Genomic DNA, 16,419 nt, shown 5'->3' with positions numbered 1-16,419 from the left:
CAAAGCAAAAACCCTACCCACTGTCCTATAGCTCCAGCCCCATAAATGTAAATTTTGTTCTTTTGCTTTTGGGGTCACACTCGGCGATGCTCAGGCATTACTCCTGGCTCTGTGCTCAGGAATTACTCCTAGCGGCACTCGGGGGACCATATGGGATGCTGGGAATCGAACCCGGGTCAGCCACGTGCAAGGCAAATGCCCTACCTGCTGTGCTATCGTTCCAGTCCCATAAATGCAAATTTTAAAGCTGAAGATGAACAGTGACTTGTGGTGGCTCCGGACACCTCTTCTTCCTCGGTGTGGCCAGCGGGTCTGCCACTGGTCGTCTGCATGGACCTGCACAACATTTTAGAAGCATCGTTTCCTCTAACTTTGGTGAATGGTTCTGTTCATCTGTCAAGCCCTCCAGTTTTCCACCCACAAAATCAGCTCCTTGTATTTCTGCCACAGTTTATATTTGCAGCGTCTAAGCCTGACGGATTCATTGCTGTTCGTGTTTGTTGTGTGTGGACATGGTTGAGGAGGGTCTTTGTGAGGGCTCTGGGTTAGTGGGGGCGCCTTTCCCTCCCAGGAGTTCACTCCTCTCCTAGGCCAGTAGCGGCGACAGGCCTGGGGACTGTGTGTGTGGTGGGGGCAAGGCCTGGGGACTCTGTGTGTGTGGGGGGGGGGGGAGGGGGGGGCAGCCTGCTTCTTCCTTTGGTCTCACTGTCCCGATGTAGTCATCCACGGGGCTCAGATGCCCTGCCCCTTCCCGCATGACCAAGTTTCTGAGAGCAAATGAGAACCAATGAGTGAGTGAGGTTCCCCTTTCCTTTCAGGGGCCCATCCTGGCAGGGCCCTTCTCCTGCCTCGCCTCCACCGGGAAGTGCATCCTGGCAGGTACAAGAATGAGAGCCCTCACTTGGGGCTGCCAGGTATCAGCTGAACTACAGATATCAGGTAAACCAAGGAAGAAGCGGGTATGGAGAACTAGGGCTGGAAGTCGCTAAAAGAGGGACAGATCAAACATGGAATACACATGCCTTGGTGACCTCAGTGATCATCATCATCCCATTGATCGTCGAATTTCTCGAGCGGTCTCAGTAACGTCTCCATGCGTCCTAGCCCTGAGATTTTAGAAGCCTCTCTTTTCTCCTCCTTCCCAACGATGCTGCACTGGAGGCTCTTTCAGGGTCAGGAGAAAGACCCAGCTTGTTACTAGCTTTGGCATATTAATACACCATGGGGACCTTGCGAGGCTCTCCCACGTGGGCAGGAAACTCCTGGTACTTTGCCAGGTTTTCCCGGAGAAGTAGGTTATAAGATATCACAAGCTTCCGGGAGCTTGCTTTTAAGTCTCCGGATGCTGGCCATGGATGGGATTACGTGGCACTGGGGGCAGTTTCTGGGTGTGACCGTCTAACTACTGGGAAATGGGAAATCTGGGCAGAGGAGTCCCAGTTCCGATCCGAGCAGGCTTGGAGGTCTCAGCCCTGGGTCCCACACACCTGGGTTCCTCTGCCAGTACCTTCATGCATGAGGCTCATCCGAACGTGTGGAGAGGGGCCTTGAGCATAGTTGTGGCTAGGTTGCGAAGATCTTCGGCCGCCGGGAGCTCTGCTCCGGGCGGGGAGGGAAGCTGGGGCCCATCCCCTCCGAGGGGTCCCGGGGAAGATAGCCAAGATAGCCAGGTGTGCAGGCGAGAGACTCTCTGTGTCGCTCTCTTCTGGGAGTTTGCTTTTAAGTCTCTGGATGCTGGCTGTGGATGGGATTACACAGCACTGGGGGCAGTCCCTGGATGTGACCGTCTAGCTACTGGGAACTGGGAAATCTCCCTGAAATGCCAAAAGGCTGCACTTTGCTCCTAGTTGATGATGGCTTCTTGGTCTTTGACCCTGTTAGCAAAACTGGAAGAAAAAGGGACTTTAAAATGAGTGCTCTGAAAAGGTGCTCCAAACCTCAGTCACTATTTCATTTTTCTTGCATAATAGTGACCACAGGTGTGCCCCAATGGAAGGATTATTTGCTTTCTATTTCATTCTAGATTTGTCATTTAAAAAAAAGAACTAGTTGAAAGGAATTTTTGAGGGATGATAATGAGAATACAGCATCCAAAATTTGAGGTATACAGCTAGAGCCATGAGAAGAGGAAAAGTCATAGTTTAATAAGACCCAATAGACCTCCATGATCCAAGATATTACCTGAGGAGACTAGATAGAGACACAGAGCCTGACCAAGTAGAATCACTGAAAAGGAAGGAATTGAAATAGATAAAATAGAGAACACACCAATAGATAAATGTAATAGATTATTAATTGCTTTAAAAAGATCAAAATTCCATAAGCCCATAGTGAACATTCTCCTACATATGAATGTTCTTGCTCAGTATCTCACGAAGCACTTTCAAGTCACCTGGAGAGCTTGAACTCAGACAGTTCTCACCAACATGCAGTACTGTCTGGAGTGAACATGCAGAATTTCCTGTTTTACTGCCCTTAGTAGCAACTGGGAGATGTTGCATTTGGTGGGAGTTTTTCACATGATGTTCTGGCGGCCTGGGGGAGCCCCTGGTGATTCCCAGCCAGCCCAGTTGGTGGTCAATACCAGGCCGAGCACATAGTCCACCTCAGGCCCCACCAGACTTGGGATCATCCAGGACACAATTGGTGGTCCTTTGGGGCCTCTGGGGCTACAAGGGACAGTACGGGGGGACCAGGTCACGTGGTGCTAGAGAGAGACCCTGGTGTAGAACAGGTGTCCAAACCTCTGGACCATCTCTCTGGACCAGCAGATGGAAGGTTCAGCTCAACATTCATGGACACCATTTTCCCTGGCAGTCGTGCTCCCCTGAGCAGAGCCAGGTGTGACCCAAAAGAGCAAAACTTTAAAAAAATGAAAGCCCACTTTTTCAAAAAAAGAAAAGGAGTTAAACCCTAACTCCATTGGGGTCCTGCTTCTTTGCCTTTCACATGTGGAAGAATTACAGAAGAAAATAGCGAAGCAGAATTACTTTGTTAAAGAAAAATGAGACATGTTTAAGAAAGAATATGGGATTCTCAAAGAGAGGAGAAAATTCCCAAATTCTTTTGGTGTTACTTGAAGATACATATTTTTCCCAAGCTGCCTTAGCTTAGGGCTCTGATCACTCTGAGCAGATGAGAGTGATCAGGCACTCATTGTTAGTCAAAAAAAGACTTGGAAATTGAAGTTTTCTTCTTTTCTTGGGTCTTTTCTGGGCCTTATTTGGTTCTGAGTAGTCTCAGGACAACCCTTTTCAGATAATATCTGATATTTCCAACTATTTATTAATTTTAGGCAATTACTGCCTATTTCATAGTATCAAAATTTGCAACTTAAAAAAATAGCAGGACAATACAGTATCATGTTACATTTTATGCACTATGAAGCAAAAAGTGTTTGAATCTATTGTTATTTTTATAAAGTTCACATCAACAACCCAATTATAATATTCTTATCTATATTTTTTTTAAACAAAGAAAAACTTTGGAAATTCTACTACAGTAACAAGATGGTCAACATCTATTCTAGAAGTTTCTGAACTTATTTGGCTATGTCTTTAAAAAATACTTAAAAAGTACTCACTTTGCTCCCAAAAGCTCCTTTAAGCTAATATGTTAAAGGGCCTTAATAACACCAAGAGTACTATGACCCACATGAATCATTCCTAAATCTCCCGAGGAAGCAATGTTGGCCATTTAGTAAACATCAATATGCTACAGAATTTATAAAACAAAGATATCTTTAAGTTTGGATGGAGCCTTGGTCTTTATATAGCCCTTGTCTTTTTCTTTTTGAGATAATTATCTTTGAGACATCCAACCCTTATAGGGAAAGAAAAGGAAGGAAGGAAAGGATAGAGGATGAGAGGAAAGAAGCAAAGCAGGAAATAAAAACAAACACTGGGCACTTACAATCCAGGGCAGTAACCTCCACTTGTGTAAATCTATAAGCAGAAAGGGGCACCAGAGGTAAAATATTTCAGCATACTCCTTGTTGAGCTAAGCCAGCTTGTCTTCAACAACCCACAGAGCAAAAGAAGCAGAATTAAGTGTGTGGAGTCTAGGTCCCTAGTCTATAATTGCAGTCCTGGTCCAAGAACCCCAGTGATATCCTCAATTTTCAATCAGGAACATATAAAATGTCCTTTATCAACTCCAGAACTTTTCCACATTTTGTTCTCTGTCACTCCACAGTGACATGTGTAGACGCATGTTCCCAGTGGGCAGTGTTCTGTTTTGCACTTACTTACTGCAGGAAAATAATAAAGATTCATGCTCCAGGTGATTTTCTCTAGGATGATGCTTCCAAGCATATCTGTGATGTTCCTAAAAACACAAAGAATAAAAAGATGCAAGGGCAGTAATGCCAATTTTTGCATTAAAATATAGTTAATTATATTTCAGCATTACCTTATTTAAAAAAAGACACACATATTTAAATTTGACAGTGTTGAAATTTAAGTTTCCGAGTATATACCAGCTACCTACCTGAGCTGAGTACTTTAATGTAGTACCTTAGTTAATTCATACTATGGAATGAATAAGGAACATGCTACTCTATCTCTATACTCACAACTGACTACAGAAACTGAGACTGATTTACATGGTTAATAACTGGTGAGCCAAAGTAGAATTATACCTATTTATTTTTAAAGAACTTTTCTTTTTCCAAACAGTCTTATGTTGAGGGGGGGACCTTGAAACTAAAGATTTCCCATAACCCCCCCTTATGAACATTCCTCCATTGGCTAGTAATCTCATATTGGCATGTTATAATCACAGCAAAGTACATAGAATCCATTGGGATCAATCGAGGTAAATTCGAAGGATTTGGATAAAATCCAATCTAAACATTGCTATGCATCTAAGAGAAAATATTCAGTCAGCTCAAGTCTACTTAACACATTCAAAACCCTAAGACATAAGGAGTCCAGAGTATGTAACTACGTGGTGAGTTAAAGACACAGAAGGACGCGTTTGTATTCCCAAGAACCCATGGCCTTGTCCCATCCTGGGGCTGCACGTAGTCAATCGCTGCTTGCTAGCACAGTACTTCCCGATGAGCAAGATGCCTTCTTCTAGAGTCTCCATCAAGCCGGTGGGTAGGGGAATAAACAATTTTATGAAGTCAAGAAAAATGTGTGCGCTGTAGTCAAATTTGCCTAAGCCTGAAACAGTTGTATTAAAGTTCACCAGCCCCAGACTCTGGATAAGGAACCTCTCCACTCCTAATTTGTGTGACAAAATAGCAATCCTCCTTCCCGGGGCTGGGGTAAGGATTGTGGGCCCGGCAATCCAGGGTGCTAAAAGTTGTGTTTCGCAAACAGGGAGACACCGTGAGAGTTTGGAAACGGGCTCGGGTCATAACGTAAGGAGTGAGCTCAGTTGTCTGATTCGAGGAGCATTTTGTGTTGAGTCCCCTGACCCCTCAAAGGGGTAGGAGGCACTGTTTTGCCCCACTTGGACAGTTGACTCCACCCTCCAGCCCTCCAGGCTTTCCGCTGAAGACTCTTTAGATCTTGGTAACACAAGGTGCCATGGCTGGGTCTAACTGCCTCCATCGTTGCCCGATCTGGGCAGCACAACCCTAGTGTGGGCCTCAGCATTGCATCACAAGCCCCCTAAGAACCTTCGGGGGGCAGCAGGTTCTGGCCAGAACCCCGCCTCCAGGAGCTGAAGAACCACTTGACGCTGATTGGCTGTTGCTAGGCAACCGAGGATGTGCAAGGCACGTGTTGGCCCGCACTGGCCAGTATTTAAAGGCCAGGACGAGGCCCGCGTCTCTTCAGTCCGGCTTGGACGGAGCCGGTGGAGCCCCTGGGTTGTGAGGGAGCAGCAAGGTAAAGCGCAACCCCCGGCCTCCCCGAACCCCGGCCAGCGCCTCCTCGGCAGAGGCGGGTGTGTTGGGGGGCCCGGGAGCGGGTGTCACTGAGCTGCGCCCGCCAATACCTTCCTCCCTCCCCACTGCATCCTTAGGCAGCCCCAGTTCCACCCAATCCACCTGGGCGAGACAACCCCGCGAGAAGATATTGCGACGCAGAGCGAGAGAGCAGAACCGAGAGAGCCCCCCGGAACCCGAAGTTGTGATTCCAGTGCCGGGCACGTGGCGCTGCCAGCCGCCTTCCGGGGGGTGAGGCTCTAACGACTGTAGGAACCGGGCCAGACTTGCCACCTTCGGGGCGGGGTGGGCTGCCGCTTAGACCTCTCAGAGCTGCCTGCATCATGACCCAGATCCCGGACCAGAGGGAGAACCCTCTCAACCTGGGCGGCGGCGGCTGGGCAGCCTCGATGCCGTTTCCCACCTGGTCTTCCTGCCAGCAGAGGCGCGGGGGCGCCCCGACGTACAAGCAGCGCTGCAGCTACCGTCCCAAGGCCGAGTACGAGCCCCCGAGAAAAAAGGCGAAGCCACCGCCCGGCCTGGGCCCCTGGTGTCCGCCACCCCGCTGGCCCTACTGGGCCCTGTACTCCAACTGGGGGCACTGGAGTGGCCCCTGGCACCCACCTCCCGCGGGGTTCCGCAAGCCGCCCGCCCGCGTGCCCGTGTTCTGGCTGTGCGGCCCGCACCCGCGCTGCCCCTGCTGCTGCTCCTGCTGGCGCGGCCCGCGCACCCCGGTCTGGCGCCGGGCCCCGGGCCGCAAGAAGCGCTGGGGTCGCCGGGGCCGCTGGCTGCGCCGCCCAGCGCGCCGCGCCAGCCCCACCAACCCGCCCGTGGACCTGAGCAAGCTGCTGCGGCCCGTCAACCTGTACGGCTGGCGGGCGCCGGGCATGCGGGCGCCGCGCAACACCACCCAGTTCATCATGAACCAGATCTACGAGGACATGCGGCAGCAGGAGGAGCTGGAGCGGCAGCGGCAGGCCGAGCGGGCGCTGCGGGGCGGCGCCGGGGGCACGCCCCCTGCCGGCGGCGGCGAGGACGACGACCAGCTGCCCGCGTCTCTGTTCAGTTTCATGCAGGAGCCCTCGCTGGTCTTCAGCCCCGACCCCCACCAGGTTGAGCCGTATCCCGAGGCACTGCACGCGGAGGAAGAAGAAGGGAAAGGAGTAGAGGAGGAGGAAGAAGAAGAGGAGGAGGAGGAGGAGGAGGAGGAAGGGGAGGAGGAGGAGGAGCATAAGAGGTGCTGTGAGGAGTGCGGTGAGAAAGACTCTGAGAGTGAGGAGCAGGAGGAGGAAGAAGAGGAGGAAGAGGAGGATGGAGCGGGAGAGGAGGTGGATGAAGAGGCAGAAGCCGGTGGAGAAGAGGAGGTTGACTATGGAGATGATGACTTTATGGAAGAGGGGGAGGAAGAGGAGTTTGAAGAGGAAGAGGTGGAGGTTGAGGGGGAAGAGGAGGAGATGGGGGAGGAAGAGGAAGAAGAGCAGGAGCAGAGGGGGGAAGAGAATCATTTACCTCTGGAAATGCCTTTATCAATCCTAGTTGGGGCTGAAGAAGAGAGAGAGAACTTTATAAACTGTACTTATTTTAGCCCAGAAAACATGCACCAAGTATCTCAGGACCTTTTCAGGGTACAGGACATTAACTGTTAGATACCAGGAAAGGGATTGGGGAAAGGGTTGGGACTGATTTGAAGCTAAAACAAATTAGCAATTTAGTAAACCGAGCTAAACAGTGAGTTCCATTAATAAACATCTGTAAACCCTTTCTTTGGCCATTATAAAATGCTTAAACATCGGTGTGTTTGTGTATGACTATAGGTGGGGGATGGAAGATTTCCATTACAAATAAAATTTAATTGGAAACGATTACGATAGTTATCACTACAGTTTAAATATTTTTATTTGGAGTTTTTCTCTAAACAATTTAGAGATCTTGTTTTTCTTTGTTTTTTAATACTGGCAATGAGAAGCTATTTTTTAAATAACAAATCTACACAATTTTTTTACTTAATGAGCTTGAAATCAACAGATTTTCAGACTGTTTCAGAAGTATCTACCATCACTTTGAATGTCATTAAGTGCTCTGAGCATAACAAACAATTTTTAAATGTCTGTTTTTTTTTTCCCTTGTAGACTTTGCACTTTCAGGGTTTGTGTTTGAGGGTTGTATTTTGATAACCCCATAACACAGTTTCTCCTGGCTTCGCTCATTTATATTCCTTGTTCCACAGTGCTATGGATCTTCCTCAGAAGAACATGAAGTTGCTTCTGTGGAACTGGTTGCCATGGCCTCAACAGTCCATAAATCCATGCATGGAGAGGATTCCCCATGGTCAGATGTCAACTTGCACATCTAGTTAAAATCCAAGGTAACTGCAAAGCATGGAACATAGCTAAGCTTTTACAGCCTTGTTCACTAGATAATTCCTTGTCATAAGTTTACAGGAATCATAAAACTAGGTTTTGCAGAACAGATTTTTAAAAAATTTTCTTAGCCTTTCAGGTGTCGAATATCTTATTTCCCAGTATATGCTCCTTATAAAGGGCAGTAAGGCCAAGATGCGTTAGTGCTCGCCCATGTGAGCTAGTTTCTACAGTCTAAGCAATCACCTATGGAAAATATGTCATTTGAGTATAATAGCTTTTGTTTCTTTTAAGAAAGATAATGCATTTCTTCTTAGAAACTTAATTTTCATCACTCAAAGGTTTGATCCAGTGCCTATTTCAAGAACACTCTAATGTGAATAATTTGAACCTGCCTTCTCAAAAAAGTAGATTGTTGACAAAACTATATAAGTATAATTTGAAACACAATTTATTATTTGTTGGAGAGTGATGTGTAATCTGAATAATGATTTACATTTATATGTTCCAGTGCAATAAAATTATACTTCCGATTTTAAAAAAAAATAAAAGTGATAAAAGTACCATGGTTCTTATTTCTTGTTATTTAAACATCAGAAATCTATTAAACAGTAATTCAATGGTCAGAATAAACAAAGAAAAAAATAACATCTGTAGTAATTTTAAAATTTCCAATGACAGCAGTGTGTAACCAAAAATTTAATCATACTCTTAGAAATCATTTTCTACAAGATGGAATTTCTGGTGATCTATAAAGGTAGTATAAAATGGTCATGCCTGTGGGGTTCTTTTCTGGGGGAGGGGCAAACAAAGACCCTTGCTTTTGATACTGATTAATCCACATTACAAATTGTAGTCCATGACAAATTACAAGCCTTTATTCCATATATCCAGATGAAAACTCAAGTTTTACCTATGTTCTCACTAATGATTGAATTTTCTCACAATCACACTTACAGAATATATCATCAGCTTTACTTCGACATAAAAATAATGCAGCACATTACTTGGCTCCATATATATACAGATAGATGATAGATAGATAGATAGATAGATAGATAGATAGATAGATAGATAGATAGATAGATAAGGCTTTATCCACAAGTCATTCTAAGAAATGCAAATATGCAGTGCTTAAGGACTATAAACAAGTTCACAGACTGATATTCAGTAAACTTTTAATGACCCATTGAGGACCAATTAGTGTGAATTAGAGATAAAGATACACAATAAACAAGTAAAATCTCTACTCATGTTCTTGATAGAAAAGAACATTTAGTACAGAAAGACAAATTTGCCAGTGCAAGTCTGTAAAGGAAATTATAACACTAAGAATGTATATATTATAAGAAAGCCTAACACCGAAGTGGGGAGAATTACTGTGGACAGAGGTAAAAACGGAGAACTAGGAAGAGGAAATGAGAACAGAGAAATGAGAATCCAGAAGAAACAGCCAACAAGAAGAGAGAAGAGGTAAGCGGAAATCATAGAATCTGTGCATGTGTGTGTAATTTCTAACTTCTGAAACACAAAAATTAATGACAGGAGAAAATAGTGATCAGTGATTCTCTGAACTCATTTATTAGCCAGGTTTTGTGACAGTCTTCACTAATCTTTGAAGACTAATGTGAAATGAGGAAATAAATTGGGGATGAACTGCAGTGTCACACACACTACCAATCCTTTCAGATACTTGTCCCTCCCCAACTCACAAGCATGAGATGGAAAGGCCCTAAAAATGCCTGTGAGGCATAATTGGAGCACCGTAATTTTTGGACTCCATAGGTAACTTCATCACAACTTGTTCAACACAGCATTGTTGACTCAACAGCATCAGTGTTAGCATGGCTGAGAGTATACGCAGTCTCTAGTTTTAGAGGTAAGTATACTGCTGTGAGAGTTTTCCAGAGTAAGTTCACTGTTTTTTAAGTGCATATCAAGCTTCATGTATGAATAATAAGGTACCACAGCAATTTAAGAATGGAGTCATTTGTCAATTGTCAGAAAAAAATATTGTAAATCATAAGTGTGTCCAGAAGGCAATAAATTTTACTGAATTTTCAGATGTTTCCATATGTAGAGATTCAGGTATTTTCCTTGTACTAGTTAGTGGCAGCTTTTTAAAAAAATTGTCTTTATTATCTGCCATAAAAGAAATTTTTCTTCTATGAAATATTAGCCTTCTAGAGAGGGCATAAGAAATTGGCATATGGAGATCAATTCTGAATTTTGAGTTTGGTTTCATAAATATTTTAGAGCAGCTGCATATGAAGAAATAATTACAACATATTAAATTCCATTAAAATAAACACAAGAGATGAATAACTAGTCTTCTTGTAATAACATTAGCAGCTATACCCATTCTACAGGGTCAGAGAAGAGAATGTTACAAATATTACTCTATCAGTGGTTTTGGAGAAAAGGAGTGAATAAAAATTTTTTTTTAGTTTAATGTTTATCAGCATACCACGTACTCAGGAATCACTCCTAGTGGTGCTTGGGGGACCATATGGGATCCTGGGAATCGAACTCGGGTCGGCCACATGCAAAGCCTATTATCAGCATACCAAAGTCACTTAACAGCCTGCCAATGCAAATTAATTGTTTGCCTTAAATTGTTTGCAATAATGTAATAATAATTACATTTCAAAAATTACTCTTGATAGCAATGCTTCAGAATCATGTTGCCCTTGACTCTTTGTATATTAAAACAGAAACAAAGATGCAGTCGTGGTTTCAGTGTTAGCATTTTCCCCAGCAAGTTAGGATTAGCCATTAATAACCAGAACACAGCTCCAAACTCTGATCAGATGATGGAAGAGAAGGTTGGGTTGGTGTTGACAGACCTTTATTGGTAACCCCTCACTTTTGGTCTTTGTTTCCTCGAGATAAGTTGTCATGCTTCATTACTTACTGATCAGACATTATAAAAAAAATATCTTCACACAAAGAATAATTGCACTATAGACCATAAATCTTATTAAAACATTAAACATAAACTATATTTGAGAATCTGCTTAATTTGTGGACATGAGATTATCCTTGATTAATTAACAAGAACTGAAAAATTGTGTATTCTCTTGGAATGAGATGCTGATATGAGATATGCTTAATATCATTGAAACACACATGAATCAGTCCTGGAAATTAAGTGTTGGCATCGGGTAAATAGCTAAATAAAATAGTACTTGTGCCGGTTGAATGCCTTGATTTGGTCATATATCTATAGGAGAAACTATTTAAAATTCTGAATCCAGAGACTGGATCGCCTGGCCTACTAGGGCTAGGTGACCTGCATCTTGCATCTTTCTAAACCCAACCCCGCTAGAGTGATCCCTGAGTGCAGAGCCAGGAATACGCCCTGTGCACTGACAGGTGTGAACTTTATAGGATTTCAGAGGGAAATGCATTACAAAAACTTATAAAACTAGGAAATTGACAGTATCCAATAAAAAACAACCCCATGGACTTAGATACAGGAACTGAGATAACCAAGTATGGGGGTACAGGGGGAGACAGTGGCTAGGAGAAGGAGAAGCTGTGACTGACTCCAAGTGACATAATACGGTGGTGGATGGTTAGTGTCACATCACCAATGGTAGTGGTAGATACTAAAATTACACACTAAAACCATTACACTATGATTGCCCTGTCAACGCAATCACATATTTAAAAAAATACTTAGAAGCTCTGTTGTTGACACATTAGATTTACTATGCCTCATGGAATGAAATGATGGTGGTTTGTGGTTTTAAAACTTCTATTACGGGGCTAGGGCAATAGCACAGCAGGTAGGACATTTGCCTTGCATGAGGCCAACCTGGGTTCAAGTTCCAGCATCCCATATGGTCCCCTGAGCACCGCCAGGGGTAATTTCTGATTGCAGATCCAGGAGTAATCCCTGTGCATCCCTGGGTGTGACCCCCCCCCAAAAAAAAAACAACTTCTATTACTATTTTGAGAATCTGGCATGTTTCTAAAATTTTTGATTTTCCATTTTTTTATCTGTGTTTTTATTTATTTAATGGATTAAATGAATTTAGAAAGACTTAATGCCCAGATAATGAAGCTTTCATAAGTGACATTAATGTTTACTAATTGTAATGCATATTTGATATATGCACGATTGAATCTTTGACATACTTAGTGTTGTCTAAAAGTGACTTTGGTGATTGGAAAAATAATGTGAATTTTCTAAGGTTGTTGCCAAAATGATTTATTACTCTATATTTTCCCATGGACAACCGCAATTAGATTACTTTGAGTTGCACATATCACTGTATGGACTATGAGAGCTAATTACATTTCTTGAGCTAGATTAATTCTATAATGTTCTTTCTGACATTTTTTCTTACTCCACCTTCATATGAATAATGTATCTTCTTATGGTTAACAATATCCTAATGGCTAGTTCTAAAATTCACCTACTTAAAGCAGGACTATTTTTTTTCCATATAAGCAGTTGGTATTAGGATGGAACATTTCAAAACAATTTAAATGCATCATAATGCTTAAGGCAGTTTATATTTTATGTGACACTTAAGGATTGAAAATTGTTTCACCTAGAGTGAAATGATTATGTATAGAAATTTAATACATTCAGAAATACTTGGCCATATACAAAATTCTTAACATTTATTATCACATTTAAACATCTGACCATTGCAAACTAATGATTTTGTTCCATTTTCAAATAAAAGATCATAGGAAAAGAATTTTCTTTTCATTTTGGGTCACACTCAGCGATGTATGGGGGCTACTACTGGCTCATTCACTCAGGAATTACTCCTGGTGGTTCTTGGGGAACCATATGGGATGCTGGGAATCGAACCCGGGTTGGCCGTGTTCAAGGCAAATGCCCTACCCGCTATGCTATCACTCTAGCCCCAGGAAAAGAATTATTGCAAGGTCCAAGTTCTTTATTTTTAATCCAAAGTTGTGGATCCACCGTATTTTTCCATTGTCTTTTTTTGAATTTTGTAACTAGGAACACAACATCCTTCAATAACCTGAGTTTTAAGAAGTCCAGAATGTATTTTGATTTTTAGCATGACAACTTTATTTATAATCTATGACTTTGACTTTTGAGTTTACCATTTATGACAAAAATCACTATTAGATATTTCACATATTAGCCAATAGGTAGCACTACCAAGTGAAAGATGGTCATTTTGCTATAGGTTGCATTGCTTTTTATTCTATTGATGGTGGCTTTTCTTTGAGCAGAAAGATTATAATATAAATGACAGAACACAAGACTAGGTACCTCTATGTCCACCCCTGCCCCACACAGAGAAAGTTTTTCAAAGAAGTGTACATTTAAAATTGTTCTTAAAAATAAAAGAACGGTTAGCGGCCAGGGAGATTGGCTTGCATGTGGAGATGCCAGGTTCAATGCTGCTACGGCGTGGGAATGTTGGAGCGTGACTCATCTCGTCCCCAGTAAACACGCTAGGGCCAGAGCCCTAAACTCTCATGCCTGCACTCCTCCCAAAGAGTGGTCCCAGCAGGACAGTCCTTATGGGGCAACCCCCCAATCCTGAAAAATGGCAGTAGTTAATATATTCCATCTTCTTTAAAAGTGCCTTTTATGGGGCTGGAGCAATAGTATAGCGGGTAGTGCATTTACCTTGCACGCGGCCGACCCAGGTTTGATTCCCAGCATCCTCGAGCACCGCCAAGATTAATTTTGAGTGTAAAGCCAGGAGTAAGCCCTGTGCATCACCAGGTGTGACCCAAAAAGCAAAAGACAAAACAAAACAAAAGTGCTTTTGATGTAGCCCGCACTAAATAAATGCAATAAACCCATGTCATCCAAGAACTGCACTGTAGCACTGTTGCTCCGTTGTTCATCGATTTGGTGGAGCAGACACCAGTAACGTCTCCATTGTGAGACTTGTTGTTACTGTTTTTGGCATATCGAGTATGCCATGGGTAGCTTGCCAGGCTCTGCCGTGCAGCCGAGATACTCTTGGTAGCTTGCAGGGCTTTCTGAGAGGGACAGGGGAATCGAACCTGGGTCGGCCGCGTGCAAGGCAAATGCCCTACCTGCTGTTCTATTGCTCCAGTCCATCCAAGTACACATTAACACAAAAAGTTAATAAAATTAGCTTTCGTCTCATTTTCTGTGTTGTGCAGTGTATGCTTTGCAACTACTAATGTACATGAGCCCCCTAGTGGCAAACTAAAACCTTTCAAAGCAAACCAGTAACCATGGTCTTCCATGACCATGAGTTTCCCTCCCTACCCCAAGCAGAGTCCAGGCAGCAGAAAACCTCCAGAACCCAGCCACAGTCATGCTCAAGGCCTCTCTCCATGGGCTCGGCTGAGCCACACCCATGAAGGAACCAACAGAGGAACCCAGGTATGTGGGACCCATGGCTGAGATCTCTAAGCCTGCTCAGATGGGGAACTGGGCCTCCTTCACCCAGGCTCCCCGATTTCTAGTAGCTTGACAGTCACACACACAAACTGCCCCCCCGACGTTCATGTAATCTAATCAGTGATCAAGATCCAGAGACTATAAAACAAAGCTCCCGGAAGAGAGCAATGCATAATCTCACAAGGCAGAGCCTGGCAAGCTACCCATGGTGTTTTTGATATGCCCAAAACAGTAACAATAATGGGCCTCATTCCCCTGACCCTGAATGCGACAGGGACGAATGGAGACGTTAGTGACTCTCACTCGAGCAAATCAATGTGCAATGGGACAACAGTGATACAGTGATAATATTTGCTACAATGCATTGTCAAATGCCTCAATATTTAATAATTAGGGGTTCATATTTAATTAAAATTAAATATTTAACATATGAAGCCAAATATAAATAACAAGCTATCAAAATTTGTAAAGAAAAAAATGATGATAAGACAAATAAGAGTTCTTTGGTTTTCATAGACTATTCTATTTTATTTATTTATTTTGTTTTGGGGCCATATGGTACTAAGTAAGCTCAGGGCTTACTCCTGATTCTGTGCTCAGGACTATTTCTTTTTTTTTTTTTTTTTTTTTTTTGCTTTTTAGGTCACACCTGGCTCTGCACAGGGGTTACTCCTGGCTCTGCACTCAGGAATCACTTCTGGCGGTGCTGGGGGACCATATGGGATGCTGGGAATTGAACCCGGGTTGGCCGCGTGCAAGGCAAACGCCTTACCCGCTGTGCTATTGCTCCAGCCCCTCAGGACTATTTCTATCTGGGCTTGGATGATCATATATGGTGCTAGGGATCAAGCTGACAAGATTAAGCTTACCACTCCAGCCCCTATAGACTATTCTGTTTGGGGCTAAGAGGCACCCAGCAGTACACAGGGCTTACTCCTTGTTCTGTACTCATGAATCACTTCTGTTAGGCTCAGGGGACATTACAGGATGCCAAAGATCAAAGCCAGTTCATCCACATACTAGGCAGGCTCCCCATCCTCTCTACTGTCACCCTAGCTCCAGATTATTCTTTTCATACTCTAATAGACATTTATAGGAAGGCTTTATTGCAATAGATAAACTTTAATTCATTTTGTTATCAATACCACTAATTCATATTAGCAGTTACTCTGATAGGTTACTTGTTTTCCTTCGAATGCTGAATGAACAATTCAAAATGGGTTTATTTTATGTGATAAAAACTGAAATTTCCAATTAAATTTGGTTAATATCTTAATCCTGGACTGGAGCACAGTGGTTGGGCATTCGCCTTTCATGCGCCCGACCCGAGTGCGATTCCTCTGCTCCTCTCTGAGAGCCCGGCAAGCTCAATACTGAAAGTATTGAGCCCGAGTGGCAGAACCTGGCAAGCTACCCGTGCATATTGGATATGCCAAAAACAGTTACAATAAGTCTCTCAATGAGAGACGTTACTGGTGCCCGCTGTAACAAATCGATGAGCAACGGGATGACAGTGATAGTGACAGTGATCTTAATCCTAAAATATACAGATAAGATGTATACAGAAACTTAGGGGTTATATTTTGGGGATGGGGATTTTCCTAGCAGTGGTCCCTGGACTCCACAGGTGACTTTCAGCCAACCAGGCTGGTGGTTCAAAGAACCATGTGGTACCAGTACCACAAGCTCTGCATTATCTCTTGGTCCCTATAAACTTAATTTTAAATATGGGACTAATGGAAGTCAATCACCTGGAACTTGAACATAATTTGATCTGTTAATTATTGTCGTCAGTAGCT

The 16,419-nt window shown here is 43.4% G+C and overlaps 1 protein-coding gene and 1 long non-coding RNA gene across 2 annotated transcripts; one reads left to right on the top strand and one right to left on the bottom strand.

The window, feature by feature from the left end:
* Window positions 1–1,765: 1,765 nt before the first annotated feature.
* Window positions 1,766–6,624, bottom strand: LOC129399136 (uncharacterized). Its single transcript, XR_008626958.1, has 3 exons — window positions 6,503–6,624; window positions 4,247–4,326; window positions 1,766–1,886 (listed from the first exon to the last, which is right to left on the bottom strand). It is a non-coding gene; the product is annotated as an uncharacterized LOC129399136 (long non-coding RNA).
* CCER1 (coiled-coil glutamate rich protein 1) lies at window positions 6,223–7,524 on the top strand. The gene is made up of 2 exons (XM_055118365.1): window positions 6,223–6,990; window positions 7,051–7,524. The coding sequence occupies exons 1-2, from the start codon at window positions 6,223–6,225 to the stop codon at window positions 7,522–7,524; spliced, it is 1,242 nt and encodes a 413-aa protein (XP_054974340.1).
* Window positions 7,525–16,419: the final 8,895 nt, after the last annotated feature.

The sequence above is a fragment of the Sorex araneus genome, chromosome 10, assembly GCF_027595985.1.
Source record: "Sorex araneus isolate mSorAra2 chromosome 10, mSorAra2.pri, whole genome shotgun sequence".
NCBI classification, from domain to species: Eukaryota; Metazoa; Chordata; class Mammalia; order Eulipotyphla; family Soricidae; genus Sorex; species Sorex araneus.
Note: the sequence above shows the minus strand (reverse complement) of the source record. Positions and strands in the feature narration are given on the sequence as shown.